Source organism: Talpa europaea (genome assembly GCF_964194135.1).
Source record: "Talpa europaea genome assembly, chromosome: 9".
In the NCBI taxonomy this organism is placed as follows: domain Eukaryota; kingdom Metazoa; phylum Chordata; class Mammalia; order Eulipotyphla; family Talpidae; genus Talpa; species Talpa europaea.
This window is the reverse complement of record NC_140076.1, coordinates 92,421,951-92,449,812: the sequence shown is the minus strand read 5'-3', so window position 1 is coordinate 92,449,812 and position 27,862 is coordinate 92,421,951. Positions and strand designations below refer to the sequence as shown.

Here is a 27,862-nt window from a genome sequence, read left to right as displayed (position 1 = left end):
AGGCTTGCGGCAGGCTCTGGGGGACAGGGCTTGCTGCTGTGGCGGGTTTACCTCTCGGGCTCATCAGGGTCGCGTCCACAGCCTTCCCTCCATCCCCACAGCGGGCTTCATCGAAGGGCAGGCATTGCTCTCCAGTCCCTGCCACGACCTCCGAATTCCCAGCCAGGTCTTTGGCACCACCCAGAGACTTGACACGGTAGATTCGGCGACTGTTGGTGTCAGACACGTAGAGTGAGCCGGACACGGGATCCACTGCCAGGTAGTACTTGTGTGCCGGGTTGTTGCTTTAGTAGAAGAAGCACAGAGAGAAATGAGGAGGGGGCTATGCAGCTGGCCTACTGGGTCAAAGAGACAATAAGCATCCCAAAGCCTTTCTACTTTAGTGAACTGGAAAGATTCGAACACAGTAACTCAGTATTCCAACACAGCGTGGCTCTTAGCTACTTCCACCAGGACTTCAGAGAATTCCCTTCTGATCAACTTAAAATGCCCTGGTTTCCTTTAGCCAATCCAAAGGATCCTGCCCAGGTCCTGTGTCTGTGTTGGTGCTAGGTGTGCATCTGTCTCCTTTATTTCCCCCTGTGGGGTTAACAGGCATCCAGGTGAGATTGTGGAAATGCCCACAGGAGCACTTTCTCATCTCCGCTTTCTCAGTACCTTCAAGGTACCAGATCATTGACCCCGGGGCAACCTGGTGGCCACAGGCAGCTCCCCCAAGCCATCTCTAGCCCTGACATCTTCTCCATGGTTTCCTCAGTGCAGCTATGAATCAAACTGGCACTTTGTGGGAAGAAATGGGATGTCTTGCTGCTACCACACCAGGGATCTCGACTGCTGAGAGGAGAGATGATGTTTTCTCATTGTGGGTGATAGTGAGGTCACAGGTGTGGACCCAGGTCTGCCTGGCTAGGGCCCTAAACCACACCAGGCGGTCAGCATCTTGTGTGTGTGGAGGGTACAGGAAAGCAGCACGCTGCCAAGACCTGGAGCATCCTCTGCTGGAGCTCTACGGTGCTCTGACTTGGCTCACGACTAAGGCACTGGAAACTCTGAACTCAACTTTGACCTCGCTGGGCACCTCAGGGAAGTCTTGGCTCTCTTGGGCCCTGGATTCCTTATTTGGTAAATGAAGACATCAAGCTGCATCATCGCTCACATTCCTTTAGCTGGAGGCCCCAGGTCTTCCCTGGGCTGTGTCTCTCTGGTCAGAGGGTGGGGCCTCTCCACACTCTAGGCCCCGAGCAGAGGTGGCCTCTCTGCCAAGGGCGGTAAAAGTGGTTTTGGTGCCATGCACCCAAAGTGATCATAGGCCTTTAGTTTTAGGTTATTTTTTAATTTGGAATTATGGGGAGAATGGGGCTGGGCCAGGGAAGGGAAGGTGAGGGAGATGATCATGCTAGATGCACTTGTGCTGCAGCATTAGCTGGAAAATGACTAATGAAAACGCCGCCATTTGGGTTCTTCCTCGATTTAAGGAAGGAAAGGAGCAGGAAGCTATTTTTAGGAACAATCTGTGAATCGAGACTATCTTCAATTCCAGCATCTCCTCAGAATGCTATTAAGACACATAATTGAACTAGAAGTCAAGGTCTTTCAAATATTCCAGCCTAGATAATTCATTTCAAAGAGTAGGCTACCTGGCTTCCTTTCTTTTCTTTTTTTTTTTTTTTTTGGCTATAGTGTCATTAGAGAATATCCACCTATGAAAAACAAATTAGGGCAGAAAGGGAAAAAAAAAAGAATACCTCTTTTTAATTAGATGCCGCACTTTGCTTCTGAACCAACAGTAGCTGGCATGGTCCACAGAAGCACGAGAGGACGCACACCTGTGCCTATCCAATAGCAAGATAATTAATTCTAGACTTTCTAGGGAGTCTCACTCAAGGAGGCTTTTCAAAATCTCTGGCAGAGGTGCCCGCAGGTGAGCAGGGGTCAGTTCTGTCTGGGGCCCATTCATCCCAGGGTCTGTCTCATTCCAACCAGGGTCTTTACGGAGATGCTCAGGCTGATGGACAGTCTAGGGATGGGAGGGGTGTTTCTTCTCTGGCTTGGCTGCCTTTTTAAAAAATTCTGGCCTGATTGGGGTACCAGTAAATCTGGGGGTGACCTGAGGGAGCAGAGGACTCCTTTTTGCAAGGCTTTCCTGCTGACTTTGATGATCGTGAACACTCCGTCTCTACTCTCTGTCCAAGACCTGACATGGTGAAGCGTGTGCTGTACACGATGCGTGTGAAGGGTAACTGCGCGGTTTTAAATGAGCACTGTGGAGCAACAGAGACTATCTGGACAAAAAGCACTTGGTCTCTACCCTTCCTACTACTTAAAAGTGATTTAACTCCATGAAAACTCCTGATACATCTGACTGTTGGATTCGTTCTAACCAGCAGATTGGCAATTAACTTTTTTTTTTTTTAAATGACCATATATCTAGGGGAAAAAATCATTAATGAGTTGAAAATGAGTTTTTGACCCGTTTCCAGTTCATTAAAGCGTTTGTGAACCCAGTCCAGCATTTACAAAAGCCAGAAGTTTGCCTCGACTGTTTAGCCCAATTACGGACCGCACTGAGCAGTCAGGACAAAAGTTCGCTGAGGTTCATTATCTTGCACTTGCATCTCCCGGAAATTCTAATTACTGTCAGCTTATTTGGTTGCTTTTTGACTGCATTTCATAATTGCTAAAGCTTATCATATCCACAACACACAATTAGCACATAAAAAAGTTACTATATTTGGTACATAAAAATATACAACATTATCCAAGCAGCGCCAAACAAAAAGCAAACATGAGGCAGCAAACGAACCATATCAAATTATACGGGAAAGAGCTCTTCGTCTTACCTATGTTTAAACTCTTTATTTCTTTATAGAAAGAAAACAGAAGGAAAAAGAACAAACAGTTAGCTGAAGAATTGATGATAAAGCAAACATAACATTTTCGTTTCTTGTATAAAGGGGCCCCAAAGAGGAAGTCCTTTTCTTTATTTCCCCTTCTAGGTGACAGCTCCTAGCTCAATTACTTGGGGAGCACCCCTGAATGTGGACTCCCCCTGGTCACTGGGAAAAGGACAAATATGCTCGCATTGTCTGACCAGCCATGTGACTGTCCTGCCATGCAGGTGGCAACAGGTGACATGGGGCTTCTGGCTAGTGAAGGGCTGGCAAATGGGTTCCCCCTGAGTGCCAGTATCTACCAACTGACAGTGGCCACTGGGAGAGCGGTCGTAGCAAGCCTGTCAAGCCAAATTCAAGGTCAGCTGAAGTGACTGTGACTCATTTGTCTGTCTGCCCTGGTGCCACCTGGACCCCCTATTGACCACAGGCATTAGAGGGTGGAATCAGGACTGGCCAGAAACGTCCTCTGCACACAGCCAGTCACACGTGTTCTGTTGAACCCGAGAGTCTGAACCAGATCTGACCCCGGTGCATCCGCCTGCCCTCCTCCCACCTCACTTGTACAAGCTGGCCCCCGAGTCTGCATTCCTGCTTGTGGGTAACACTCCAAATGAGCTCGATAGATGGTAACATCCACCTGGGACTGGAAGCCAAACACTCAGGTTACCAGACCTTTTTGGAAAACTGGTAAAAGTTTTTTTTTTGTGTGTGTGTTTTTTTAACAGAATTACATTTTATTTTTTTATTTTTATTTTTAAGATGTACTTATTTATGTATACAAGAACTGGGGTGCAGTCTAAATATGTGGGACGGTGAGAGAATTCACCAGAGACAGAACAGGCAGACTGACGAAATACACTGCTGAAGGGAGCAGTGGGTGAGACAGGAGAGGTCTGCGGTGCCATGTGGGACCCTCATTGGCTGGCCGGGATCGAATCCTCACTGCAGAGGCTGCGGACGGCTTCACAGCGTGGCGCTCAACAGCCTGCGCCACCAGGGGAATTACATTTTAATTCCAGTAGGAAAGGGCTGGGATGTGAACAACCTCACGCACAGGAGGAGAGAGGCTGGGGCCTCAAATAAAGAGAACAGCGTGCCAAATCTGAGGCTTCCAGGCCAAGGTGGAAGGAGCCCCTAACCCTTTTCTCCCCTCTGACCAAGGGAGGAGGCTTCAGGGAAGGGACAAGGAGGGTTTATTTAATGCCCTGATTCCTGCTTAGGTGCAACTCAGTCCTCTGCCGGGGGCCATCCTTAGTGGTTGGTTTGCACAGGGATTACAATTTTATATTTTATTTCAACGTGTTAGTTTTTGCAAAAAAAAAAAAAGTTAATTAAATGATGCCGATAACTCCTGAGCTCTGACTGACATAGTGCAATTTAAGATTCATTCTGTAAAGCCTGGTGTGTCAGGGTAGCAGCCGGGAATTCTCGCGTCTATTTTATATTGCTTAATGAAAGTGAAATGTTATCTGCCACCAGTGGTAGTCATATTTGGCTCTTAATTATTGCAATATCAATTCCACTTTTTTTTTTTAGTTAAGATTTTGTGAAAAGACTGGATGGGATTTGAGCCTGCAGACCTGACCTACTTCTTTGTTGAAGAACACCTGCTTTAAGTTGATTATTATAATGCCTGTGTTGGGGGAAGGAAGGGCAGGGGTGTGGGACCAAGTCACTTGGAGAAAGGTTAAGATCACTGCTCTTTGAGCTTCAGGCCCCTCACAGGGTGGGGGGTTGCTTATCAGGCAACAGCATTATTGAATCAGTTTATCAGTTTATATGGCTGAGCACAGGTGCCTGCCTCACGAGGGAAAGGCCGGGCATAGTGTCCATGGCCTGAAAAAAAAAAACTCTTGAGGTATCCCCTTTGAGGAAAAAGTGGAGTCTCAGAGTCAAGAACTGAGATGAATTAGCTTTTCATACTGTGGAGTCTTGAGCACTTCTCTGAAATCTTTAGGGTTTCTCCAGATATCTCAGCTCATCTTGTGGCTCTCTCATCAGACCGTCTTGTGATTAATGTGTGTGAGCTGGTCTTCCTCACTTTGTCGGGAATGGAAGCCCATAAGTGACTATGAACCCTGCTTACTCATCTCCAGGCTGCTGGTTCTTAGTGGAGAGCCCAGGAGAGAGTAAGGGCTGGGAAAATGGGTTCTGGATTGAGGGAGAAAAAGAAGGAGGCTGCTTCTCTGAGCGCTGGGCAGACTGTAGGCTGGAGAAGTTCCAATCCCTCCCAGTCAGCTTTCACGCATGGAAACTGCAGTCAGTGGAGACCAGTGTCTCTTTCTAGTGCATCTCCCTCTGTGCACTAGCAGAGGGTATGCACAGTTTGTGTGTTTTCTGGGGTTTGAGTTCTAAATTAAAAAAAAAAGGGAGTTGGAACACATTTTGTTTTAGGGAGATGTGATTATGAGGCTCCTATGTAGTGCTTTCACCATCTAGTTAGATGATCACCAGCCACTCTGGTCTAGGACTGGCTTTCAGGAATGCCCCTACGCTACTGGGTGCACCTGGCACATCACAGGAAGTGGGTGGACCAATGAAGAAGTCACATGTCACTGTTTCCAGGATGCCAACGACTAACTCAATGAGTATTAATTCAAATATTTAGAGTATTTGCTACATAATGCAGCATGAAATGCCTGTACTATGAAAGACGATTGATCATAGTTTTCCCGAATTTTACTTTTTTCATGACATTACCAATAATCAACTGGGACCATGAGAGGAAGTTGTCCAATTTATCAATACTCTGAAACAAATTTTGACTTGCTATACTAGAGTAAAGACAGCATCTCTATTCATCCTAGAGATGAGGACATTACAAAATCATTCCCATATTAAAAGATGATCAAAGAGGATGCAGCCCAAAGGTATTGGATAACAAGCAGCAAACAAATTAGTAGTAGTATTTAATAAAAAAATAATGGTTTACTAGTCTGGGTTTTGTGATGATTTTCACTAATCAGCCTTTTAAAACTTGCAATTTGATGTGGTTTCTTTTCTTACTGTAGATAATATTTAGTTGTGTTCATCCCCAAATTTCCATAAGTTCCAGGCCCCATGAGACCTGGATCTGTCTTTGGTGAATTGGCTTTGAAGATGGTGCCAAGGCATCTCCACAATTTTATGGGGTTCTTTTGTTCTTCTTATTCTGGGTCGTGTGCAGTATTGTTTTTGCTCCCTGACCTCTATCTTTATATCCTGACCACAAAAGGAAACATGTGCTCGCTAACTAGGACCATATGTTCTTCCCTACATTCTGTCTGTTTGAAACTCTCAGCCAATGCTTGTCTTTGGAGATGCTTCCTTTCAATTTCTGCTGTGCTCACCCTCCTTCCTAGGCCCCCACTTTCCTCATCTCTTCTCCCAATAGCACCAACACATCCTGGCTAGACAGTTCCCTTCCCTGAACATCTCCTCTGAGGCCAAGATGACACAGAGCCACCCTAATAACAGTTGGAAAAAATTAATGTCAATGAAATTTTATATCAGGAAAATTAAAAAAATAACAACAGCCAGTTTAGAATTTCAAACATTATGAAAAGTGTGAAATTCTTAAGAAAATGCTGAGAGATACTGCCTCATCCCTTATCATTTATGGCCTTGTACTGGGGTCCAGCTCCTAAGATGTCCTCTGAATGGGGAGAGAGGAAGCATTTCTCTGTGGCAGACACTCACTCTAAGTGTTCCTCTAATGCTTGGGCTCTGGGGGGATCCCTGGAGAGGGCAGAAGTTATCAAAAGAGAAATGGGCTGCTAGAGGTGGGCTATCAGGCTTTTGGGGGGCATTTTGGAAGGTATCTAAACATATCTTGAATGCTGGTGGAATCAGAGCACATAAGTGATAAACATTTCACCGAAGGTGTTTTTTCCAGCATCAGAAGTGTTTCAAGGGCATGGTGCTCCATGTTTTTTTTTTTTTGGACAGGCAGAGGAAGGAGGAGGGGAGAAGGTTGGTGAAAGATTCATGGGAAGAAATAAATTCTGAATCAGAGGCTCAGTCCTGGGGTGGGTAAGCGAGATAGGGATGGGCACCAACTCCCGAAATTGAATCATTCAGCTGCCAACTCACAATGGAGAAAAGACATAAGCAAGACAGGCCTCTTCCTCCCCACTCCCTCCTTTTGCTGGTTACTGTTTGGAAGAGAAGGGATTGACAGCCCTTTGTTTTCAGGTATGTAGTCGGAAGAAAAGACGAATCAAACCAGTGTTCCTGTAAAAGTTTCTCTTCTAATAGTGTCTGGATACCTGGCTGATGAAAGCAAGAACAAGTCCAAAGGCGATTAGAGAGGGAAAAATACCCGCACAGTTTGTCCAGGGAAATTAATTGGGAGTCCTACTCCCTCCAGGTGACCTCAATGCACCACGTGGGTGTGTGTAGTGGCTTGTTCTCAGTGGCCTGTTAGCTGGGACTATTGATGTCATGGTCTGCCCGACCTGAGAGACTTGGACTCAAGGACAAATTCCAACCAAAGGGAGAAGATGGATCCATCTCCTTTAATTGAGGCGATGTGTCCAGGGGCAGAGATTCCAAAGGTGTCTGTTCTATGAAGTTCACAACCAAGGGCGCCAAGACATGCCCAGACATGACAGCATGTTGTCAACTCCAGGGGAAATTCAGAGTTAACTGATCCTCATGCAGACAAGGGTGAGAATTATTTCTGCTCAGGGGATCAGACTTCATGGAAGAGCTTTAAAGGTGGATTTGATGGGATAGATAAAGCAGAGAAGGTATTTTAAGTAGAGTGAGCAAGATTTGGAGGTGGGAACTGAGCAGGCCAGTGCTGATTTGGCTCTCAGCAGGAAGAACAGTGACAAAGAAGGAAGGGCAGGACACAGAGGGTTACAAATGCCGGATTAAATAATGGAACCCTCTGGAAAAGCACAGAGCTACTCCCCTCAGCCTGCCTCCATTGCCCTCAGGATGCCTGAGAAAAAGATGACTCTCCTAGGATAAGACAGAATGAAGCCTTCATGGAGAGAAGACCTAGTCGGGGTGCTCTAGGAAAAGTGATATAAGTTTGTCAATTCAAGAGCTTGAGGGTTATCCAGCTCTGCCATCCAGTCTCCTCCTTCTCCTCATTGACCAGCCTTTGGTTATTATTCCCTTTTACTGCATTTATTCCACCCCATGACCTCTCCCTTGGTATTTCCATGGTGGGGCCATGATCAGCTCTTTTAGAACACTTGACTTGAATTAATTCCACTTGCTCCAGTGCCCACTTCTCCTACTGGAATGGGGTGCTCTTTGAGGCTGGATTTCACCTCCTTCTGGATTCAGAGCCCTGGATCACTGAGATTACAACCTACTCAGGACAGAGATGTGTGTTCTGTCCTCTTCTTGCCACTCCCAGGGCCTGTCATAGGCTTAGCTCCCAAGAACACACAGCAGCACTTGCTGGTGGTCAGGTCTCATATCTCTCCAAGAAGGATCCTCAAAGACACTAAAATGCAAGTGCAACTTTCAACTTCTTTTACATCCTTCACCAAGTAGCTAAGGCTGCTTCAGAAGACAACACCATCAACTCAGCTGCTCAGGTCAAAATGCTAACCATCGCCCTTGATCCTTCTATTTTTTTTTTCATTCCTTACACATGATCTGTCAGCAACTTCTATCAGATTTACCTCAAAAATAGATCCCAATTGAAATATTTTCCCATCTCTTTTGCTACCACCCAAAGCAAGTAATCATCACCCAAACCCGGGACAATTGCTGCACAGTTTCCTCAAGAGTTGTCCTGCCTCCACTCTCCCCTTGCACCACTGTTATTTGTATTTATCTTTTTTTTAAACAGATTATTACAGATCCCTCCCCTAGGCTTGATGGCCTGGAATCAACTTTCCTGGAAGGTTAAGTTACTAAGAGCTTTTGTCCAGCAGAAAAAACTTCAGATTTAATAGCAAGAAATGGTCAGGAGGAATCTACCAGGCGTGGCCAGAAGTTACCTAGAGAGACCTAAAAAGTAAGTCTAAGATTATCCCAGTGACTGTGCAGAATCCTGGGGATTTACAGACATAGCATGTATGGTGCTCAAGGCAAATGCTTGAATTAGTAAATGAATATCAAGGGTTCCCAAACTTTGATCTGCATCAGAATCTTCTATAGAGCTCATCAAAGGTAATTACTGCCTTGGTCTTTCTCTACCAGTGCCTTTGGGGGTGAGGAGTCACCCCCAAAGCAGCTGTATTTTTAATAAGGATCACTTTAGAATCCACTGAAACAGACTAACAGCTTAAATGAGTGGTTCTCTCACTGTTTGGTATGTGCCAGCACCACCTGTGGAGGTTTCATTCTCTACTGCCGCCCAGCCTCCACCCAGACACCTTGACTTAAAGCTTTCACCCCCTGCTCTGTAAGTCAGGTGTTGACAGCTGTGTGTGTTATACATACACAAAGCATCTCCCCAAATACTTATTTGATTACAGGTCTAGGCTTGATTCCCAACATATCCCATGGAAAAAAAATTCTCTCTCTCTTCCCCTCCCCCCTGCAGAACCCTAAGTAGGCTACCATTTTACCCAGGAAAACTCTGGAGTAATGGGAAAAACAGAGAAAAAGACATGTTTCTATGCAGCCATTTACCGTAACTCCAAGATGCTGGTCACATTTCGGGAGGGGAAGATGCGCCGGATGTAATTGAAGTCGCCGACATAGAGGCTCCCATCGATCCCAACCGCCAGTGCGACCGGGGCCAACAGCTTGTTGCCTTCAGCAAGGCCGTTGCAGCTGGGACAGGAAATGCTCCGCCGGCGGCCATTGCCCATGATGCTGGTGATGATGGCAGGCTGCTGGGTCAGGAACTGGTTCTCCCCAGTGCCTTTGTGTAGGATTCCTGGGGGGCAGCGAGGGGGGAAGTTACTGCTATCAACCTACTGAGGGTGGGAGGTGACAAGTAGAAGGGGAGCAGTAGGGAATTTCAGCCTCTGGGGAGCTCCCCAATTTCTTCACCATGCTGAGAGAGCAGTAATGGGATGGGTATGTGCCGAGGTTATGGTACTGGGTAAGACAATGTTCACTGATAACTGAAGAAGGGTTGTTTAGCACAATAAGGCGGGTAGTCTGGGAAGGCAAGCCCAACATTTGCTGACATTTAAAAGACGAAGATGGGAAAACCTATGAAGTATTGTGGCATTTGATGCAAAATGACTGAGGGAAGTCAGGATGGGGAGTGGGGGGGGAGTGGGGGGGCGTCTGCCACTTAAATGTCAAGGCTGGAGAGAAGGTTCCAGAGGAGAGAATGGGCTGCACTTGGAAAGCAGTTGAAGTCACATACCGCTTTTGACATTGAGGATGTGATGTTTGTCCAGGGACCAACCACCGAGGTTGGAAGGGTCCAGCTCAAATCCCTGAAGGAGGGCTGTTCTTTTCTCCCAAAGGATCAGACTGGGGCAGGTCTCATATTCAAAGCCAACTGACACTGAAAGATAAGACAGTGGGGAGGTGGGCGGGGAGGGGGAAAGAACACTCACTTCATGACTCTAGTGCTTTTCTGCCAGAACAGGAAACATGTGTTCTGGGTAGTATAGACTCCCAGAAACTCACCCAAGGTGGTTGGCTGATTGCTCACCGCCTTGTGCTATCACACGCTAGGAAATTCAGTTGGGAAGCTGAACTCAGCCTGGCTACTTTACACAGACGTCCATCATGGGGGTGGGGAGACCTTTCCCATGGGCATCTGGTTTTTGAAAATGACCCCAGTGATGTGGGGGGAGGGGATGGATCATTTAAAACCTGAATGCCACTCTCCTCAGAGATGGCAGGGGACAGTGCCTCCTGCCTGCTGTTCACGGCATGCATTTATTCTATTTTGTGCTGTTTATTTTCACTCACGAGGAGAAAGACCTGTGGAAGTCTCGTGACTGGTTTATAAGGTGGCAGCAGCTTGCAGAACTCAAGCACTGTGAGTGTTCACTCGGGATTCCTGGGAGTGCCAGGCCAGGCAGTGTGGAGGCCCAGACTGCAAATTACGTGGCATGTCACTGGGGAGGATAATTCAAAAAGTACTTGCAAAAATCCTGTACCTGCCATGTGGACAAATTGGGGGGTGGGTGGGAGCTATGGTCCCTGCTCGGCTGCTGCTCCTCTGTCCCCACATGTGAGGCTGGACAAGAGAAGTCTCCCCCTCTCAGTGATGTGGAAAGGAGTGATGAGATGAACTGCCGAGATGCCATACATTTTTAATTGGAACGCTGCTTTAGAAATATGAGGCATTGTGATTATTGCTATTCCTACTACATTAAATTCTTAACTACGTGTGTCACCTTTGGGGATTCTCTGAAGCTTCTTTTAAATCCTGAGATATAGGAGTGTCGATATGAAGGAGAGATACATTTTATCTTTTAAAAAATACCATGTATTTCCTAGCTTGTCCTCTGAAGGGTCCAAGTAACAGTGACCGAGCCGGTAGCAAAGAGAATTGCTATTGCCTGGCTGGCGGCCTTGAAATATTATTTCTCATTAAAAGGAAGCAGGGCGCCTTGAAGAAATGGCTGGAGCCAGAAATGAACAAGATGAAGACAGGTCGTTTTATCATACCAGATTGCAAGGAAAAAAATCAAAATCTACTGGGGTCATATCCAAAGGATTTGGGAGTCAGTCTGAAGAGGATCCCATGGACCAATGATGGGGGGATCTGGCCATCGTAAAGAGAATAAATTCAATGGACTGAAATGTATCGGGTCCATTTGTATTCAATACTTAGGAGTTTATAGTAGTATTTAATGTTTATTTGCTACCATTGGAGGGTGTTAGAGAACTAACTCATATTGAAAACTAGAACATACAAAGAAAGAATCAAAGTTTTATCCTTTCTTTCTTATTTGAACTCTATCACAAATAACCAAGTGGTTAAGGCGAAAATACTGCTATATAAAAGTATTCTGGCTAACAAATGAACAAATAATGAGAGCATTAAAATATTATATTGCAATCCCGGGTGACCTAATGGATCTGGCCACTGAGTTTTCATGGCAGCTGGAATTACTGAAGGACAATCTTTCTTATAGTACACTGACATTCCATTTATTACACCTAAATACGTATGCATTTGTTATATTTACACTGCATTAGCCACCTCCGGATGAAGGAAGGCACCACCTATCCAGTTGTCCGACTTAAAAAAAAAATCAAATCTGAATCTGAGAAAACCTCAAGATCTACTATTAAATTATAAGAGACATGGGATGGTGTGCAGTCAGCAACCACTGCAGACTAACAGCAAACACTACAGCAAACATTCTCTTCAACAAATAAATCATAAAGGCTTAAAATAAGAGAGCGATACAGAGATGAAAGGGAAAAACCATGCCTGAGCACATTTAATACATTCAACCAATTGCCAAAGGTGGATCAAATTTGGATTCTGATTCTAATAAGTCATGTGTTAATGATTTATGATGCTGAGACAACTGAAATCTTGAACAATGATGGGCTATATTAATATTAAAAAGTGATTGTTTTGTGGTGATCATATTGTATTTTTAAAGGGTTTGTAGAGATATATTCTACGACTGGGACTTACTTGTATGGGAGGCAGGGACGTGGATAAGGGTATGGAATAAAGAAGATTCATCGTAAGTTGATAATGGCTAGAGTACCGAGGCGGGTGTATTATAATATTCAGTCGGCCGTTTTTTGGCTTACTTCAAACAATGATTTTATTCTGACAGATTGCAAACCTGCACCAAAATCGATAGAATAATATAATGCCCCCTCCTACCTCATTGTATGAGGGGTTATTGGTGCCTCACACATACCTCCTAGACACACCCTCTCCCCAAGCTTGTCTCCAATGGCCAATTGTGAGCATGGCCTTCTCTCCATGGTGAGCTCAGCAGGGGGAACAGGCTGGCAGTGCTGAGAGTCTCCATCCACATTATTTCAGATCATAAAATGTTAGCCAATTCAGTGATACCTGTACACAAGGGCCTCTTAACTGAATGCAGTTAAGAAAGGGTAGCATGGAAGAGAGCTGATTATGGAAAATCTTGGTTTCATTTTGGATAAGGAATGTATGAGGTAGTAAAAGCAGGCTGCAGTAGAAAATAGGATGGCCATAACCTAGGGATTCACACTTTTCTTATTTTGACAACCTTATCTCATGCTGTTTCTCAAAGAAATGATTGCTTTTGCTTTTTTTTTTTTTTTTTCTTTTTGGAGGGGTGGTGGTGGTGTAAGTGATTACTGTCTCAGTCCATTTGGGCTGCTATAACAAAATTCCATAAACTGGATGGCTTGTAAACCACAAAAATATATTTCTTTCATTTCTGGAGGCTGGGAAGTCCAAGATCAATGTGACAGTAGCAGTTACTTTTGATATTGGCTATCATTTTGAGGTTGGCTAAAGCCTGATACATATATTTTTTATGAACTAGAGTTTATATTAAATGCACTAGCTACTTCAACAACTTACTGCTAACTTATTAAGTTATAAGCACCACTTGCTGATGAAGCAGATTATTAGGGCCCTATCCTGGCATGTGTAACCTGCTGGATAAATGACTTTGGGCAACTTACCTGCTCCGTCCTGTCCATCTGCACAGTGGGGACTAGGAGAGGCCCTACTGGATAGGGTTATTGGGAGATTACCCAAGACAGAACACTTAGTACCATGCTCTGCACAAAAGGAGTGTCTGATAAGGCCCTACTGGATAGGGTTATTGGGAGATTACCCAAGACAGAACACTTAGTACCATGCTCTGCACAAAAGGAGTGTCTGATAAGCACTGGCTGCCAACTGCAGAGAACATTTTTGAATTTTGGTAAGTTATCACAGTTCTTGAAAATCACAAGCCTATTAGTGATGAAAATACGGGACTCTGGGTTTTAATTAGTCCCAGACGGTGTTCTGCAAGTAGAAAATGTACTGGGTAGGTTGCTATTCATCTGCAGCTCACAACTCTACAAAGACAATGACTGGGGGCCCTTCTCCTGCGTCTTTCCTAAGGGGAGGTGGGTCGTGATTCACTCAAAGGCAAAGTCCTGAAACATAACACGTGCTAGTCACATCCCACCCCCCCCGGGGCTCCATTTCCTGACTGTCTAGTATGTTCTGTGCTATTTATAAGAGCTCCGTGTAGAACATGGTCAAGCCCTTGTCCCACCCTCCACTCCCTTCATTTCAGATATTCTGTCCATCTACACTGGCCTTCACTTTTTCCTTTTAACACACTTCATTCTTCTCGATTTTTCTGCTAGGCAAAGAATGCTCTTTTCCTGATTTTCACATGGCTCCTCCTAGTCATTCAAGTTTCCGCTTCCATGTCACTCACTGAGGCCTCCCTGAACCCCAGAGACTGTTACCCCTCCTTTCCTGTTTACAAGCCTTATTTTAATTTTCACTCTGGTAACTATCACCGCTTGTTACTTTCTCTGCTCTGCATGTCTATGGAAGAGGATTCACACCCCTCTTATTGACCACCATGTCCCTGCCTACTAGAAATGATGCTGGCATGCACTTTGGAACTCAATAAATATTGGTTGAATTAGCACATGACTAAATCTAAGAATCAGTAATGGGCTGAAACGAAGACATACCGACAGCATCAGAAAGTCCATACACCCGTTGTCCATATGCATCCGTCTTGTCCCAGATGAAGGTGTAGGCCAGGTTGGGGGAGGCCTGGAATGACTTTTGGAAGAGGTGCCCCTCCACAGCCACCATCAGGTGAACCTTGATGAGGTTCAGAGGCACCGTCGACTGGGTCATGGTGATCTTCAGCAGCGACTTGTAGCCTGCAGTCCTGGAACTCAGGTAGCGCAGCTTCACATTGGAACCTGGGAGCTCGATTTCTTCATGAAGAACCTGAAGAGACGAGGCGGACACGCTGCATGAAATGCAGACTGCAGGGGAGCGGCTCATAAACCTGATGCTGCCCATGGGCAGCCTCCCTCCCCCAGGCCTCTCGCCCCGCATGGGTGCAAGCGCCACTTCCCACTGCTGAAGTAAAAAAAAAAAAAAAAAATAAAAAAAAAAAAAACAAACCAACCAAAAACTGAAACTTGATCCTACACCATGGAGTGAAGGGGCTGAGGTTATGATTTTTGGATTAATAATTATTCTTGGTCACTGTTGTTTCTTTTTAAAAACCACACTGTTGGCAAAAGATGTAAATAAGAACAGCAGGCTTTATTGCTAGCTGCATGCAAGGAGGCCACGAGAGGCTGTAATTATATGAACCTGCAACTTCCACTGACAATTGGTGTAAAGCAACAGGGAGGCAATAATGTAATATGCCCTCTGTCGTAACACTGATGTAGATCATTAAAGTACCTCTTATCATGTATCTCTGTGACTAACAGGAATAAAAAGCAATTTGCAGGTGGGTTGCACATATGTATACTGTTTTAATTTTATTAAAAGCTCCGGTGACTGCCAAAGTCTTGAACAACTGTCTGGAAACATCTGGAAGGTTCAGGAAGGATTCAGAGTTTTGTCTCCAGTGGCTATAAATTGCATTGCGTATTCCTACTTTTTTGTCCCTCCCCCGTTACAGTTATTCCTGTTCCTCCTCCTTTCCCTCCACAGTTCCCCACCCCCACTGGGGAGCAGATGTAGGGGGAGGAGAGCTGGTGGCACCTGCCATTCCTACCTGGGTCTCAGGCACAATGGGATTCTGCCCAGGAGCTGCATTGAAGAAAGTAGACAGCGGGGAGGAGATGATTATTGGATCGGGCCGGACAAAGCCGCTGAGGTCACAGCTGGGGATGGAGTTCTCTTCTGTCTTCATCACTAGGGTGTCCATGGCGTAAAAGCTGTTCCATGGCAGCCAGACTGTGCGCTCCTGGCTCATGAATGGGGCTCGCTCAAAGTGCAGGGTCAAGGAAGCGCCCCCATTGGCAATCAGGTCGAACCTGGAGAGGGAAAATTGGTTCACTAAGTGCAGAAAGCTCACCTTCAGACAAGGCAGGTGCTCCATACCTGTGACCATGGAGGAGCAGAGCACAGGGGCAGATGGATGCTTCAGAGGCTGCCCACTGGGTTGGAAGCCAAACTACCACTTAGTAGCTGTGTGACGACAGGGCAAAGTACAAACCAGGGCCTCTCTGAGCCCTGGTTTCTTTATCTATGGGATGGAATAATTATAACAGCTTCCCAATGTGGCTGAGAAAATGAAATAGCATGATAAATGCAAAACAGGGATCAGATAATTAAGACAATGAGTTAAATCCAGTCCACCGTCTGTTTTGGTAAAAAAAAAAATATATTGGCAAACAGCCATACCTGTTCCTTTATGGATCCTCTCCAACTGTTTCTGTGCTACCATGGCAGAGCTGAGTAGTCACAACAGAAATCATATGGCCTGGAAAGTTCGAAATATTGACTCTCTGGCCCTTTATACATCATGTCTTGTGGCCCTGGTGTAAAACACACAGCATTTCCCTGAACAGGAGTTACAATGGAGAGAAGTCAGGGTACAGGGAAAAGCCCATGAGGGCTGCTCACCAATCTGGGCTCTGCTTTTGATTTCTGTTTAGATTTATAGAAACTTTTTTAAAAGATGTAACTGATATATAACACTACATGAGTTTTAAGTGTGTAGCAGAATGATTCGCTGTTTGTACATGTTGCTTGACCAACACCACCAAAGTCTCATCCATATCCATCACCATATAGTTATGCTTTATTTTTTCTTGTGCTGAGAACTCTGAACTCTTGGCGACTTTCAAATGTACCACCCAGTATTTTTAACAACAGTCATCATTGGTATGTTACAGCCCAAGACCTATTTATTTCATAACTGTAAGTGTGGATCTGTGGGGGGCCCTTCTCCCATTTTGCCTTGTTTCTGATATTTCTGACACTTATCCTGTAACTGTATTCCTGTTGGTTCCTCAAAAGTTGGATGGAGGTGTGCTATGTGTACAATAAAATAGTTCTTTCCGAGTTAACAGAAAAGAAGTTTCTCCATTTTAATCTCAACTCCTCCACCAGGGTCTCAGCTCTTTGAGGGAGAGGGGCCATCTCTCTCTTGCCCTCAGCAGCTAACAGAGTTCCTGGGTCACAGTATAAGTTCACAGCAGATATACTGATCTCACTGGCTGTAGCCAAATTTGGTGGCACTTTTGGTATTTTCTAGTAGGCTTGCAGTAAATGAACACAGGGCACATGGCTAACAAGTAAATATCAGAGCATGCACAGTGCAGATGATTTATTACATTGCTTTGCTTATGGATTTATTTATCGGAAATGCAATCTTTTAGGGGAGGTTTTGTAAAGGACACAGAAGAGTGTCAAATGTTTTGAAGTGACATTGCTCCTCACTGGCAGGATAGAAGTGAACGTTTGTGGTACACACCACACAGCAGATTGGGGGATTCCTCAGAGCATTCCCAACCCCCTCCTGTGACTTCCAAGGCTTTGTAACCTGAACAAGCTGCAGAATCACCCGTTCAGGAGGTTGGATGGAGACCTGGGAAGTAGATATGGGGCATATTTAGTCAGGAGGGATGGGCAGTACAAGGGAGGGGCAGACAGCAGGCCAAGAACTTGGAAATGGCCTCTTCTGTCATCCCAGGACTTTGCAGGATGGGAATACTAGCTTCTAAGACTGAATAAGAACCAAAGGAGGGCTGTATAATACACAGGCACAGAGTCACAATGTGCTTTAAAATAATTCTGATTTGGCTGCAGGAATGTATGAGCAAGATATCAGACATGTATTGAATATGAGCATGCCCTGTTTTACTGCACTTTGCTTTATTGTGTTTCCCAGATAATGCATTTTTTTTTACAAGACCCTCCATGAACAAAAAGATTATAACTTGCTAAAGGCTCACATGATGGTTAGCATCCTTTAGCAATAAAGTTTTTTCAAATTAAGGTATCTACTTTTTTAAGGATATAATATTACTGCACGCTTAATAATTAATTACAGTGTCATGTTAATATAACTTTTATATGTATTGGGAAATAAAAACTTCCTGTGACTTAACTTTATCACAGCGGTCGGCAACGCAACCCACCACATTTTCCGGTGGTATGGGATTTGATGTGAGTCACTAGAGTTCATCTCTGGGTTCAGAGGTATGATGGTTGGGCTACTGTGGGTGGGCAGCTAATTTTTGAAACTACTTACCAGACCATTAGAAATAGGACATAAGAAAATCAGGTCAGACTCTTCACCAGAAAAAGTCAAGATTGCCAGTTCTAACCTACATGTTTGGTTATACAAAATAAGTGGAATTGGTTGATGGCAACTAGCATCAACTTCATTTGGAACAGAATGCAACAATTTTCTGTTTTTCCTCAGCCCCAGGTGGGTGAGTGTCCCGCCCTTCCCATAGATTTCCTCTTATCTTTTCCTTTATACTTGGACTACAGGCCCAAAGGATGGATAAATGACAGAACTTTCATCTTGTTGGGGGCTCATAGGGGTGTGTTTACAATCAGAAGATAATAGGGCAAGGTTGCCACCCCCTCACAGCTGGGTGTCTGCTAAATGTCTTTAATTAGACATCTCTGATTACATCCCACCCCCTCAAAACAGGAGTGAAAACAGCACAACTCCTCAAGCCACAGATAAAAGCAGAAGGGGCTCACCACAGGACACTGTGTCATGTGGATTCCTGTCACCATGTGGATTCCTGTCACCCCGCGCTTGCCTTTGATTTAAAATAGGAGTCACTTTCCAAGAGCTCTCTTCCTTTCTCCTTTTCCCACACCCCAACACACACACACACGCACACACACACACGCACACACACGCACACATGCTCGCATGCGGCATTTACCTGACACTAGAAAGGAGGGAGGGGGATGGATGTTGGCACCACTGGACAGGTTGGCCTTTCTGTTTGTGTTTTGAGACCACACCGAAAAGCAAACCATATCTTCAGGGTAAGGGAACCCTCCCATGACTCCTGGCATGAGGAGCATTCCAGTCCACAAGGGGGAGCCGCAAGCTTCTAAACCCACAGCACCCCCAGTCTGCATAGGGACCAGCCCCCCAGAGCTACTTACGTGCCATCTTGGCGAGTGATGGTGTAGCCGTATTTTGGGTACTTGACAAAAGACACGTTCACACCAACCAGAGGAGTCCCATCTGTAGTTACTACTTGGCCTCGGATGAGGGAAACCAAGCTGAGAGAAAAAGAAACACAAGTTGCTGACATACCTCACCCAGGAGAGCGAGGAGCCCGGGGTGGGCAGGGGGTGGGGTGGGGCTGTCAAGTCTCCTTTCCCCATTGCTGCTGCTCCCCTTGTCCCCCTCTGACTCTTAAGGCAAGGAGAAGACCTGCGACATTAGCTTCTGGTTTCCCATGATCAGGCCTCACAGGTCTCAACACCTGCCTTTCTTGAGGAGCAGAACTGGCAACGTGTAGGGGTGAAATCCACAGGGAGCATCTCTGCTCACTCAGCTGAGCAACAGTGTCCCCTGTGTCTCCCTCACCCCCCACGTCTCCATTTCTGACATTGTTTGACTTTCGCTTGGCCTGTGCCTCAGGCTGCCCCTCATCACTCATGTCTGTGCTGAAGCCTGGCACACAGAGCATTATACTCGGGTGAGAGCTTCCCCATCTGGCTACTCATTTCCTGGCTTTGGAGGAAGGCCATGTTATGCTTCCCCTCCGGTCGGGGATGTTGGAGGGAGTGCAGGGGAGCGCGGGTTTGCGTGAGGCAGGGGCATATACATATGTTGTATTTTGCTGCCCTTTAAGAGCAAAATTTCTCAGTTTGTGACAGGCTGAGGAAAAGAGAATATTGGAGAGACATTTTTTTTTTTCCTGGCAGAAATATCTTGGATTCTGGGTTGTGTGTAACTGTATATTTCTCTTATATCAAATTCCTGTTATCTTGACAAGAGGGGAGGTAGTTGAAATCCCACTCAACATTTTTCCCCCAGTGTTTGAGAAACTCCCCTCTCTCCAGATCACAGGAACTAGAACTTTCTCAAGAATGCCAGTAGGCAACCTGTCCTTCTGGGAAATCCCATAAAGCAATAGAGATGCCCTAATCATCTACTAAAAAGCCAGGCATGTAGGGAGAAGGCACACCTCCCCTCCCCTGAATTTCTTAACTCCACAGAGATCTGGGTGACTGAGGAGCTTCAGTTTTGCACTGAGCCCCAGCCTTGCAGGCAGTTCTGCAGCTGTAATGTTGGCCTTCGGGCCACCGGACAATTTGGCGAAGGCTGAGAAGCTCTCAGACTCCCAGGTTCCTGGATTCATTCCCAATTTCTGGACTAGGTAATCAAGCTGACCATCCTTTGCCAGAAGCTTGTCAAAGTCTGCACAATTTTTGGAATGCACGTACTTTTGCAATCCCGGGTGACCCCAAAACTGGAGGGATGCTTTCTCTAAGCACCTCTCTTTTTATTAGCAATCCCCCTGACTGTTCACTCCAGCCCTTTGATGATCTCAAGAGGGTTCAGACGGTTCCACTGACAGCTCTAATTGCTACTGGCTGCTTAACAAATGAATCCCATTTTTAGCTGGTTCCAGCCCCAATGCTAAGAGTCTTTTGAAAGTGAAAAACTAATTTATGAAAATAATTCTTTTGTTCAATGCCATTTCCTTATCTTAGCTGAGACTAAGGCTTCTTTCAGGCCTTCCCAGACACTATTTTAAAATCAATGATGTGTGTTGATGACCACAAGGTAGGAAGTGTTTGCAACGAGAAAGCAAAATTGGGGGGTCCATCCCAGAGTAGGTCTGTTCCCCTCCTTTTATTTTTATTTATAATATACAACTGTTATTTCTTTGAAATCATTCCTATAGCGTAAGGAATGATTTTGCAGAGCGCCACAGGCATAAAAGTTGCTGCTTGCCCATGATTCCTACCCCCTGATTTTCTAATTCTTCATTGCTGTTGGCTTCCTATCATTTCCAGGCAGTCGATTTGCAGAAAAGACTCAGCTAAGACATGCTATCGGTTCATTTCTATTTATGATTATTGATGTGTAACAATTATCACATTATCTAGATAGTGAGATCTGCTCTATAAATTATAGTGGTGGAGTCAAGGCATTTTAGTTATTTTTGTATGCCATTATCTGGGGGAAACGCCTTCTTCGAAGTCTTGAATTAAGTTCTTTTTTACTTCTCACTTTGTCCTTCATTATTTGTCAGACAATAATGAACCGAAATTCACATGCTTGAGGAACTTCAACCTATGCCTTGGAGTAAGATTTTGTGCTTCTGAATTATGCATCCATGCTGCTGTGCTGGGGATATGGGCTCACTTAGGTGGTGCTGTTTCTGCTATATATGAAGCCTTCCAGAGGCCTTCTCTATACAAAGTTTTTTGGCCCAGGTCTCTGGGGCTGCTGGGGTCTACCATTTATTCTGTGGTCCTATCTGATTTCTGGATTGTATTTCTAGCTCAAGGTACCTGTTAAAAGTGGTAACTGTTGGTGAGAGGATAAGACTGGATTGCAAGGGATTGGTGAAGAAAGAGTGGAGAAAGGCCAATATCAGAAATGGCTGGACTTAGGGGAGAAATAATGAATTGTTAATAGGATGCTGTTTCACAAACACAGGCCTTCAAAAGATGCTGTTCCAGTGAGCCAGCTGCACGCAAGTCACACCATGGAGTTGGTGTAGCCGGTGGGATCGCTGATCATCAGCACAGTCATAGGGATTATGTTCACTTTAAAAGGAAACATACCAACATAGTCCCCACTCCAGTACTCTGGGCTTCAACATGCAGAGGAAATACTTTAGTTTTGTCAGAGATCTGTGGTTTCTTTTACTGAGGGGTCCTTGTATTACAATTATAATAATGCTGTGTGTAGTATATCCTACCTATATTATCCTCATTTTACCAGTCAAGAAAATGAAGTTTTTGAGGTTAAAGAACCCGGCTAATGTGACATTGCTAAGAGGTGTCAGAGCTGAAAATGAAGAGGGCCCTGATTATTTTTTTTTCCTATTATTATTTATTACTTTATTTTTAGTAAAGCCAGAAAAGAGAGACGGATGTTACTGGCCCAAGGTGACCTTGCTAGGAACCCTCATTTTCAAGAGTAGCCAGACATTGGGACTGTATAACTGTCAGGGGGTCCTAAGAGGCTGTGGAGCTGCCCAGTGGAGCTGTGGAGCTGTGGAGCTGTCCCAGTACCCACAGTACCCACTGTCCCAGTACCCACTCCCTGTCCATACCACCTTGCCATGTCCTCCCATGGGAAGCAGAGTCCAAGTCTTGGACTGATGATGTTTCCTCCTCAAAGTCAAATAAGGGGGCACTCCAAGAGAATCACTTCTAAAATTAGGGGGCCCTGTAGTCTGACATTCCCTTTGCTGGTTGGAAGGCTGCTTATGCAGCATGCTTTCTGAGTTATTTGTGGGCTTTCCCAGAACTTAATGAGGATAAAAGGAACTCACAAAAAGGGGGCAGGATGAGGGCTGTCAGGAGGGTAAGGGGCCCAGGCCATCCTGCTCAAATCCTGGTTCCTAGAGGTTTCATGAAACAGAACCCAACCTGCAGTTCTTATTTCTCCATGAGAAGAGACCAGAAGATGGGGTGGGGAGCCTCCGGAAAGACCAGGCCTCCTCCCAGCAGCAGATACCACTGGCATCTGGACCCAGATTAACCAAGACAAGGTCAGCACTAGGCAGACAGGACCTGTGAAGGCTGCCTGCCTCTCCTCTCCTTCCCCTCACTCTCTGTGCCAGGAATTGGGTCTAGAAGAGAGAAGGGAATGGAGTGGCAGGTATCTCTACTGCAGGGTACAGATCTAAACTGTCCTGGGGGGATGGGAGTGGTCAAGTTGACTACAAAGGAAAAACCAGAATTTGACCCCAGAATTCACATGCCTCAAACTAGCAACTAGGAGGAAAAGTCCACTCAAGGAAAACCTCTTCATTTGGGAACAAGCGGTGAGATGCTGGGTGCACAGCCTTGTGGGAGTGACAATTAGTAGGTATGATTGACAGGCTGCCGTGAGGATCAGAGATAATCTACCTAGAGCGTCTGGCTCACTGAGTGCTCTATAAATTCTAGTAACAGGCATCATCTTGACTCCAAGATGCTACGAATGATGTTATCAAGTTAATAATCACTTTCAGAAATACACTATTGAATGAAATCGCCCAGCAACGAGACAAAAGCCACCATCAGAGGCATTAGAAAGGGAGATTAAAAAGAACAATAATGTCCCCAAACAGAAGATGAGAAAAATGATCTAAAATCTAGGGAATCAATGAGCATTTGCAGCAAGTGCTGTATTGAAGGTGCTCACATCTGGCAGAGACCTGGACTCTGTTCTGGAGCTTGACTCAAAGAGAGGAAAGGGCTATAGGGAAGCAGTGCAGGGAGATGCCCTATGAGGGTGCCCCAATGACCCCCGCCCGGAAAGTCAGGGGTATTTCCCCTGGGCCAGCAGGAAGTGAACCAGCATACATGGTGGCCTGGGGGAACAGAAGGCTCCTACCTGCTGTTGAAGGGGTTCTCTCCAGGAATGATGTGGGTGCTGTCTTTGCCTGCCAGGAGCTTGATGCGGTCGTAGAAGGACTTGACTGCAGGTGAGTCCGTCTGGCCCTGCTGAATGATGTCCAGAGGGTCCCGGGACCCCCGGCAGAGCAGGCTGTTCTGACAGGCTGACTGCAGGCAGCAGTCGGGGTCCAGGCAATCCACGAGGCCATCTGGAAGGGCAGGGGAAGAGTCAGGGTCAGTGCATTTCAGGGCCCAAAGCTATGTGGAGCTACGTGGAGGTGCTAACACCTTTGTTCTGAGCAGCATGGGCCCTTCCCAAGGGCCTGCATTGGCAGGTTTCACACAGCAAGCCCAGGACAACTGCAGTGCACAGGCACAGAAGATAGAAACGGAAAGGAAATAATTGAAAATGTGGACAACTAGTTACCCCCAGGGTGGAAAGCCCTTCTTTTTACCATGTTTGTTATACCTTTCTGGAAGTTCTACTTTTTTTAATTTGAGCAAGTATTCTGTGAGTAGATGGAGACACAAAAGAAACACTTTGCTTTTAAGCAACACAACACAAAAAGATTACCAGTAGCTCCATCTCAGGGGCTCATGTTTAATGAGAGCACAGATCATCAACATACATGGGATTCCTTAAATCTCCATTTAATGAAGAACAGCGTTCATTCCACCCTGTTTCTCTGTTCCAGGGAGGGTTCTTGGACCAGCTACAGCAACAGGCATGTTGAATTTTACATTTTGCAGGAAATGTCAAGAAATGATTTTGACGGGATCACCTAGAAATTAGCCATCACTTCACCCAACTGCTTCAACCCTACCTTCCCTTGTGCCTGTAGGATTCTGACCATCCTGATTTATTTGCCGGGGTTCCCAGCCCTCCATACCTTTCCTGGTCTGATTCCTATCCAGCCCTCCACCATTTAGCAGCTATGTGCCATCTATGTTCTGGAAAGAAAACAGTGAACAAAGGAAGGCTCTCTGGAGCTGGCGGTATAATGGGGGAAACAGATATGACACATCTTCCAAGTCACAGTCTTGGTGTGGCCACCTCCTCCAGGAAGCCTCCCTGACGATGCCCTGTCTACATTAGGTATCCATGTTCTGTTTCTAAGTAAGAGGTTCTCAGAGAATGGTTCTGCATCACAATTTTGTATGGAAGAATCAACGACCTACTCCAGGCCTCCCCAGGGACAGCTTTTAGGGTAAGTCCTGGAATCTGCATTTTAAATAAGTTCCTCAGGGGATTGCCATGCATAATAGATTGTACAAACAATTGTTGTGAATGCCAGCTTCCTTGTACTAGAATTAATTATCTCTGCAAGTTTGCCTCTCTGGCAAATGAACTTTTTGAAGAGAAGAACAGTAACTTCATTTCTCTAATCATATCTTGCTTAGTGCTAACCTTGGAATTCGGCACTCAGCAAAAGTTTGTTGAATGAATGTAAGACCGTTTTCCTTTCCTCACATGTCTGTTAGGGCTATGTATGGGAATGTTCAGGGTAATGTTTGCTTCTTGGAATGGATTAGTTGGTCAACTCTTACTCTGCTGGGAACGGATGGAACACACAGTAGAGGAGCATAGACAATTACATGCTTGTACCTCTCAGATTTGAGAACAGGGCATTTTGGAATCATAATTAGCCTTATGAGAAATATGCACTCAAATGCTTGGCTGTGACTTGACAAACACTTGTACCCAAATGCTGAATCAGAGGCCTGGCTGTGTGCTTTAAATTTACTACAGTGTAATTTTTGGGCATTACCCTTTCGTTTGGTTCTGCTAATGAAATTGAAATATGTAATTTCACCAAAGTTCCACTGTAATTTAGCAATTAATGTACAATTATTTTAATGCATTACTTTCTTTTTTGCAAACAAACAAATTAGGAGGCTGCATGTTTTGCTTGGCTTTAAATTACTAAAACTAGCCTCTCATTTTCCACATGGGTGATGCTGCCCGAGGACCTCGTAACACATTCAGATTTACAAAATTTCCCAGAAACGTAGACACGGGAGGATGCGCAGGCACGCCTGCTTTAATGTAGAGACTTAGGAAGTCTAGGCTCTGCGCATTGCAGCTTTATGCACCGGCTGAGTCGGGCACTCCCCGGAGTCAGGCGAACCCCAGTCCCTACACACGGAGCTGGGGATCGCAGCTCACACCAGGCTGATGTCAGAACACTGTTTTAGATGCACATGCAGTAGATTCCAGGGAAAGTGGCAGAAAAAGAAAGGGCATGGAATAAAAGCAGCATATGCTGCCTGTACTATCACCTTCTGTGGACCGGCTCTACCGGCTCTACCAGGGGAATGAATCCACCACCTAATACCTGTTTCTGTTTTAAAACAACCCCATGGAGTTATGTTGGCAGAGCTTCATTCAGTAATAGCAGGAACTTCTCAGGTGAGAAGAAATCCACTGTTATTAGCATGATAGATTTCTTTAGGGCTGCCAGCCTTTTCCCATTAGGAGTTCCATCCATCTCTGGTGGCCTTTCTCTCCAGAAACCACAAATGTCCCTCACCCCCCAACTCCATTTACCACCCACTCCAGATAAACAGCTTGAGGACCTCATCAGGCTCAAAAAAGTTAAGACAGTTCTCCTACGAAGCACAGATCGTTCCCCTCCCACAACTCCTAGTCTGCCATGCGTTCTGGGCTTGTGCCTGCTTCCAAAACATGGACCTCACGTTTCTCCACTGTTTTTGTTGTTTCTGGGCTTTTAATTTAAGGGCCTGTCTGGCAGGCGATGTCCTATAAACACATCAGCAGTAGCAGATGGCAAATGCTAAAGAAGGGGAGAAAAGGATATGAATTATTTCCTCCTACATATTTACATTTACCTGCTCTGGTGATTGTGCATTTGGGGCTCTATCCGTTATTAAGTATGAGCGTACGTTCTGCCAGTAATGACCTCATCATGTTGCGTGATTATGGGCTGTGGCTGCCAAACACTGTCAGACGACACTGTGAACTTTAAATTGGCACTCCAATCTCCCAGTGGCCTGTCAGTCATGAGAATCGCATCTTTATGCCAGCACGCCCTGCGTATGGAGCCTGACATGGCAATCTTCAGTAAATTACCCTGTCACTGACAATCTTGCCGTTATCTCGCAAACAATCAAGCAGGCAATCAAACCGTTCTGAATTGCCAGTTCAGGATCCGAGAGCCTGCCGATGTCTCCATTCACCAGTGGCGCGAAAGCGGCACAGCCCTCCTATGACATGGGACGATTTCTTTCTTTATCTCCTGATTTGTCTGGTTGGCTTTTGCTGGCCAAGCGGGATGGGTGAGAGAGGTCTCAGTATCCTGGAAGAGGGGCCCATTCAGACTCAGCAGTTATGGGACAGTGGCTCAGGGTTAACCTGTGTGGCCCACACAGGGATCACCTAGCTGCCTACTGCAAACTCACTTCACTCTGGGATAAGTGGCCCTGGAGAATAATCTAGGTGTTTTTTGTCTGACACATGCCAACTCACAGCCCTGGCTGTGTTCCACATGCCTACGTCGTCCAGGGACTTTCATGATTTCATAGAAATACGGCTGTGGAGAACCTTGGTGGAAACTACGTGTGAGGCATTCTTTTTATTGCTTTTGATAAAGAACATCAGAGACAATCTTCTATAACAGTTTTGGCAAGCAAGTAGAAATCAAGTTAGTGCTAAATGGGATCCTTTGGATTAGAATTCCCAAGGTTAAAAGTTAAAAGGTCGACACAGCTTCAGAGGTAAGAACCTGGCCTGTGGACTCAGATGGATTTGGGTTTGAACCTTATCTCTGCTAGCCCCACGCTGTGGGAGCTTAGAAAGATAATCACTCTTGCTGAACCTCAATTTCTTTTCCTTTAAAACCAAGTAGTAGTAGTGCATATATTATTGGGTTACGTGATGGGGAATAAGTGAATTGCGATATAAAATATCAGTCTGGTTTTTAGCATATGTTCAGTGAACTTTAGGCATTACTATACCCAGAAGCTCCCTGAAGTTTTCAACTTTTTCAGTTTATAAAAAGTGGACGTGAAAATTAATGAAATGACTATTCCCTTATTAGATTCGTTCACTGGTATGTGCTGTGGGTTGGCTGAGTCTTGGCAAGAATGCTGTTTGCAGAGCGATCAGTGAGTAATAACAGATGCTATGGACCGAACAGGGCTTATACATATCCTGGATTTAAACCCCACCAAGCAGAATAATGTCACCCGTAAATTGCAATCTCTGCATAAGGGTGTCTGAGTCTGAATCTCCTCTCGGCTACGACCTAGCTACTGACATTTCAGCAATCAACTGCTGTGCCTCAGTTTCCTGAAAGTACAAAATGAAGATGACAACAACCATCCCCTCTTCTATAGGTTAGAAACGGAGGCACTGAGAAGCTAAGTTATCCAAGTGACTAAGAAGCAGCTATGGATGAAGAAAGGAAAGGCAGCTGATGGGATCGTCTTTTGTCTTCTTCACTGCAGAAGGAAGAGATGCTTCCTTCCAGCCCCTGCTAAATTTGCTCTGTTAGAGTTTGTAAGGATCCCCTAAAAAGCACAGTGGACACTCATCAACTGGGGAAAGTCTGGTGGCCTGCAGATTTAATCGCAT

At 45.4% G+C, this 27,862-nt stretch overlaps 1 protein-coding gene across 7 annotated transcripts in view; it reads right to left on the bottom strand.

The window, feature by feature from the left end:
- Nucleotides 1-27,862, bottom strand: part of TENM2 (teneurin transmembrane protein 2) — a gene marked incomplete at its 5' end in the record, with an annotated part of 889,116 nt that overhangs the window by 41,592 nt on the left and 819,662 nt on the right. For 5 of the 7 annotated variants that reach the window (XM_084243831.1, XM_084243832.1, XM_084243833.1 and 2 more), the window contains 8 exons: nt 52-284; nt 2,841-2,861; nt 9,477-9,726; nt 10,168-10,311; nt 14,430-14,697; nt 15,485-15,746; nt 18,856-18,975; nt 23,267-23,477. In XM_084243831.1, the coding sequence (XP_084099957.1) occupies nt 52-284; nt 2,841-2,861; nt 9,477-9,726; nt 10,168-10,311; nt 14,430-14,697; nt 15,485-15,746; nt 18,856-18,975; nt 23,267-23,477 (1,509 nt within the window). The remainder of the gene's footprint in view (nt 1-51; nt 285-2,840; nt 2,862-9,476; nt 9,727-10,167; nt 10,312-14,429; nt 14,698-15,484; nt 15,747-18,855; nt 18,976-23,266; nt 23,478-27,862) is intronic. The other 2 variants (XM_084243835.1, XM_084243837.1) reach the window with 1 other exon arrangement.